The following is a 5,729-nucleotide window of genomic DNA, read 5'->3' on the forward strand; positions in this document are numbered from 1 at the left end:
AAAACAATCGCCTTAGTAAATACCTAATAAAAGAGAGCTATATGAATTACCCTATATGCCCATATATTTTTATAAGAAGGTTAGAATCAGGATTTGACATTGTAGCAGTATATGTTGATATTGATGATACAAATTTAATTAGAACTCCTGAAGAGCTCCATAATACTACTACATACTTGGAAAAGGAATTTTAGATGAAAGATTTGAGGAAAACAAAATATTGTCTCAATTTACTGATCAAACATAACTCAAATGAAATACTTATTCATCAATCAAATATATTAAAAAATTGATAAAACGTTTTAATTTAGATAAAACTTATCTTTTGAGTATCCTAATAGGTGTTCGGTCCCTTGATCTGAGAAAGGATCTACTTCGTCTTAAAAAAAAGATAAAAAGATACTTGATCCTAAAGCATCATATATTAATATTATTAAAACTCTATTATATTTGATCCAAATATTAAACTAGATACATCATTTCTAATGAATTTATTAAACTGATTTAGTTCTGTACCATTTCATCACCACTAAAACAAAATCAAACATGCACCTTTTTAATATTTTAAAAATCTTACTTTATTTTTCATTACTTATTTGGAATTACATTCTTAGTTTTTTTTCTTTTTTGGGTAATGTAGATGAACTTTTGTCAACGAAAGGGCGACAGCTAGCACTGTCAATGCGCATGACATGTAACAAATATAAAATCATATTTAACGAAAGGGCACCAAATCCTAACATTGTTGCGTACTTTCATTCTTATCTTCGCTTTAATGAGAGTTTGACTTCCAAACTCTTTGAGTACGACCTAACATTAGCGATTATAAAATTTCACGTGGAATTATCAATGCTTATCAAATTAGAAAAAATAAATTTCAGACTTAATATGCTCTATTCATATGAGAAGTACCTCTCTAAATTTCAGATTCTTTTAAAATAATTATCAAATTAATAAAATTATATTTACCTAATTTTGAATATTTAATTAATAATCACAAATGTTATTATATAAATAAATAATTTTGAATTATAAATAAAATAATATCAAATTAAATACTTAAAAATGATTACATGTAATGTTGTTATTGTATTAAAAACTCAAAACCACAAGATTATTTATCTGTAAAAATATTATGCTTAATGCAGGTTCCTTCAAATAGGACTTGTAGAATTTTTTTTTTAACCTTTATGAGCTTATTTATGAAGAAAAAAAAACATACTATTATATTTGGTTTAAATAATTTTTTCAATAAAAAATAAAAAATTGTCATAAAGATATTTAATTGGTTGAGGGGCGGTGTAAAACCCAACAAATACAGCCCCCCACCCTTTCCTTCATTGACGCCTTTCTCTTTACTTTGCTAGTACACGCACCCGTTGTACAAGTGGCATAGCCCCTTTTCACGTAATAATAGAAGCCGTGGGCTATTGCTTCGCCATTCCAGATATTTAAGTGCTCTCTCTTTGATCTTCATTTTAATTAATTTTCAATTATATTTACAACATTTATAAAGATTTTATGTATGTAAAAGTAAATAAATTGGAACATATAAATAAATATATATATTTTTTACTTTAGACCAATGGATTGAGGATCTAGTCATTCTCCCGAAGCATGTGTATACACACACACAATACCATGCGCACAAACTTTTGCATAAGCAATTAGATATATATCGAAAATAATTTTAACTTATAAAATATTATGTTTAAAAATATAAATTTTCTAATAAAGAAATATTTGAAAGAAATTAAATTGCGTTCAGGAAAGAAAAAGTAAATTTGTTTATAATGGGCGAGGTGATCTGTTAGAGCTTTACTTCAAATATGAGATTTTTGTAAATAGGTTAAGTTGTTAAATATGCTTGAACCGAATCTCAAGCTCGAACATATCCAAACCCGAACTTAACTTGATTTGAATCCATTATGACGTATAAGTGCATTGGCTCTCTATAAATTGACCTCATGCTACACATTGAACTTCATATTCTTTCCCCGTCGATCTCATTTCAACACCATTCCTTATGGAGTTCTCATATTTCTTCCTTTTCTATCTCGCTCCCCTTCTCATTCTTGCTTCCGGCATTCGTTCACTCAAAACCAGACAGAAAAATCTCCCACCAGGGAGCTCCGGATTGCCTTTCATCGGAGAAACAATTCAATTCCGGCATCAAGAGAAATTTGTTCTCGACAGAATGAAAAAATACTCTCCAGATATATTCAAAACCAGGATTCTTGGAGATGAAGTTGCAGTAATTTGCGGTCCAAATGGCCATAAATTCATCTTTAGCAATGAAAACAAACTCTTCACTCCAATCATTCCCTATTCTATGCAAAAAATCTTACTCTCCAATTCTCCTCGGACTAAAATCAAAGAAGAAATCAAAATGGTAAAAACCTTACCTGGGTTCTTGAAAACTGAAGACCTGGCCAAGTGCATAGGCATAATGGATTCAATAAATCAACAGCAAATGCGAACTTTTTGTGAAGGCCAAGATGAAGTGAAGGCCTTCCTTCTAGCCAAGTCTCTGACTTTAAACATCGCCTGCCGATTATTCATGGGCACTGAAGATCCTGGGCTTGTTGCCAGGACGATTACCAGGCTTGACGATGTGAGAGTGGGGATGTTTTCAGCTCCATTGAATTTTCCAGGAACGAATTTTCGCAAAGCCTGCAAAGCCGCAGCTGCACTTCATGAGGAGTTATTGAGGATAATTTCTGAGAAGAAAGCTGCAATGGCGAGAGGAGCACGGACGACGCTGGACCTTTTATCACATTTTATTTCGGCTACAGATGAATCTGGGCAACGTATGTCAGAGGTTGAGACTGCAGACAAACTCGTGGGTTTCCTTGTTGTTGGATATGGCACTGTGGCTACCGTCATGACTTTATTCATGAAATATGTTGGAGAAAGACCTGATGTATACAATCAAGTCCTGAAAGGTGCTTAACCTAGCCACTCTTTAATCTTTTATACAAGTGTTCATTAAGTTTAGAGCAATGGTATCTGTGTCTCATTTTTTAGTATTTAATTAGATATTTAGATTATATATTATTATGTGATTAAATATTATTTTATTTTTAATTTAAAATTATTTAATCATATAATGATATATAATTTAAATTAATAATTAAATATATAAAATTGAATTCACGTAATTTTATTTTAAGTTTATGATACTTATGGTTTGGTGAAACAGACTGGCGTTTTGCCACAACAAATTGACAAACTTGTACCACATCAAACTAACAAACTCTTTGTCGACCCGTTGGGCCAGAGATTTTAATGAAAATTTATTTCAAAAGTACACAATTTGGTCAACTTGCATTAATCATGTCGTTTCTAAATTAAAACAGACAGATTATTTCTAAAGTTGACGAATAGATGATCTGACAATTTTCAAAAGTCCCAATCTAATTATGTTGGTGTCTTGATTTATAAACTAGAGCAACAAGAAATCTCAGCCTGTAAGAAGCCTGAGGAGCTGTTGAATCGGGATGACATCCAGAAGATGAAATATTCCTGGAATGTATTATGTGAAGTTATGAGAGTCAAACCAGCAATTCAAGGAACCATAATTAGAGAGGTCATGACTGATTTTACATACGCTGGTTATACTGTTCCTAAAGGATGGAAGGTACGTAACATCATATTAATTATATAATAATATATTATTTATATATTTAATTATGTATTTAAAATTAAATATATTTAACAATTATCATAACTGTTCATCTATATCATCAACTATATTTTTCTTTTTTCCACCTTATTTTCTTTTTTTTTTAAATTTTTTTCTTTTCCTTTCTTTTATTAGCCATCTAAAAACATCAAGGGAGTCGGCATTCCAGCCCTGCAATTTATACATAATGAATCGACAACATTTTTTTTTATAAGGAAACGTTAACCATTTCTCCCAAGACAACGACTCTAACATGAACCTCGCTAATGAAATCAGGACAAATAAAATACCCATTAAAGATTGGAGAATCTCTTTTCCCTGTCATGCCGCCTTCACCCACAACTACTACCACTTGCTCAAGGCCTCCTTTGGCTGGATCTCGTCATGTCGTCGCCCACTTGAGTATCCTATCTCCATCAAATCTACATTTTAGTTCATCGAGTGTCTTCGCCTTATCACTCTATTCTGGTGTGTTGTCGGTCGAGGTAAGCTCTTCAGTTTCCAAAACCACAATTGGCCCTTTGTAACTTTGCTCAACCTCTCCATTCCAACAGTCGTGCTCCACCAGATCTGCTCCTTCCCACCGTCGCTGGCCTCCTCCAAATTTGTTCCACAGACATTGCAACAATTGAGGATAATTTAATCTTTTCATCAAATCTACAGTTAAAGTTAATGGTTTGAACTAACGGAATTAATAAATGGGTGAAAAAATGACTTTTCAAACTCAAAGGGTGGCAAATTGATTGTTTAACAAAGTTTGGGAGGGAAATGGGTAGCCTAAAATATTCTGAACTTGTATTAGAACGTAATTGGTGATGAAAACTGAAAGAGTTTTACAGTTTTTAACTGAAAACATAATTTAACTGTTTTGTTTTTTTCTAGCGATAGTAAATTAAATATTAACACCATATGCAAAAACCTGTATCAATAATTTTATGAGCAATGTCATATGCATTTAGTTTTGAGTACTTAATTAAATATATTGATAATATATTATTATACAATTGAATATTATTTTATTTTTAATTTAAAATCATTCAATTATATAATAACATATCTTTTGTGTATTTAATTAAGTATTCAAAATTGAGTATATATAGTTTTTATTATTGTAATTTTATTCACTTTATTTCTTCTTGATGATTTGATTTGTGTATAATTTTTTTTTTTTACAGGTATATTGGAATGTAAATTCAACAAACAAGAACCCTGAATACTTCCCAGATCCAGAAAAATTTGACCCATCAAGACATAGTGAAACAAGTAACTTGCCTCTTTTCACATTTGTTCCATTTGGAGGTGGGCCTCGAATGTGCCCAGGAAAAGAGTATGCTCGATTAGTAATGCTCACTTTTGTTCACAATCTGGTCAAAAGATTTAGATGGGATATGGTCATTCCAAACGAAAGAATCCTAGGTGAAACGATGCCGTTTCCAGAGCAAGGACTTCCAGTTCGTCTTTATCATCACTAGTATAAGTTATTTCAATAAAATTATGTGCATCTAGTCTTGAGTACTTACTTGATTATCCAGAGAATGTATACTCATGTGATTGAGTGATTTTGAATTTAAAGAAAAAAAAAACTCAATTGCATGATGATACATTATCTAGATATTTAATTGAATACTCAAAACTGGGTACATAAAATATTGTTCAAATTATATGTTAAATTTTCTACTATGGGAATGGTTGTGTTAATAATCAGATTGATATTAGCTGTTGGATTGATACTAGTCAAGAGTATGAGTATCAATCTAATGGTTGAAATCATCTAACTAATGTTATGTTGTCTTTCCACATAATTTGTTATATGAATCGTGAGTTTGCATGCAATGCTTATCGTTGAGCTTTTTTAACTAGCAAAATTTGCCTTTGGTTTTTTTTTTTTTGGTAGGCCAAATAACTATGTCCCACCAAAGTTTCAATGAAATAACAAACCCTTTAAATTTTAAAAAGTTAAATTTTACTTGTCATCCATTTTCATTAAGTTTTCACAAAAATAATTGTTTTGCTTGATTTATTAAAAAAACAAATATGCCACTAA

General features: G+C 31.1%; 1 protein-coding gene across 1 annotated transcript; it reads left to right on the forward strand.

Annotated features, from left to right (window-relative positions):
- The first annotated feature begins 1,973 nt into the window (after positions 1–1,973).
- LOC123218589 (beta-amyrin 28-monooxygenase-like) lies at positions 1,974–5,518 on the forward strand. Its single transcript, XM_044640084.1, has 3 exons — positions 1,974–2,945; positions 3,450–3,640; positions 4,861–5,518. The coding sequence occupies exons 1-3, from the start codon at positions 2,027–2,029 to the stop codon at positions 5,155–5,157; spliced, it is 1,407 nt and encodes a 468-aa protein (XP_044496019.1). The 5' UTR covers positions 1,974–2,026; the 3' UTR covers positions 5,158–5,518.
- Positions 5,519–5,729: the final 211 nt, after the last annotated feature.

Source organism: Mangifera indica, chromosome 6 (genome assembly GCF_011075055.1).
Source record: "Mangifera indica cultivar Alphonso chromosome 6, CATAS_Mindica_2.1, whole genome shotgun sequence".
In the NCBI taxonomy this organism is placed as follows: domain Eukaryota; kingdom Viridiplantae; phylum Streptophyta; class Magnoliopsida; order Sapindales; family Anacardiaceae; genus Mangifera; species Mangifera indica.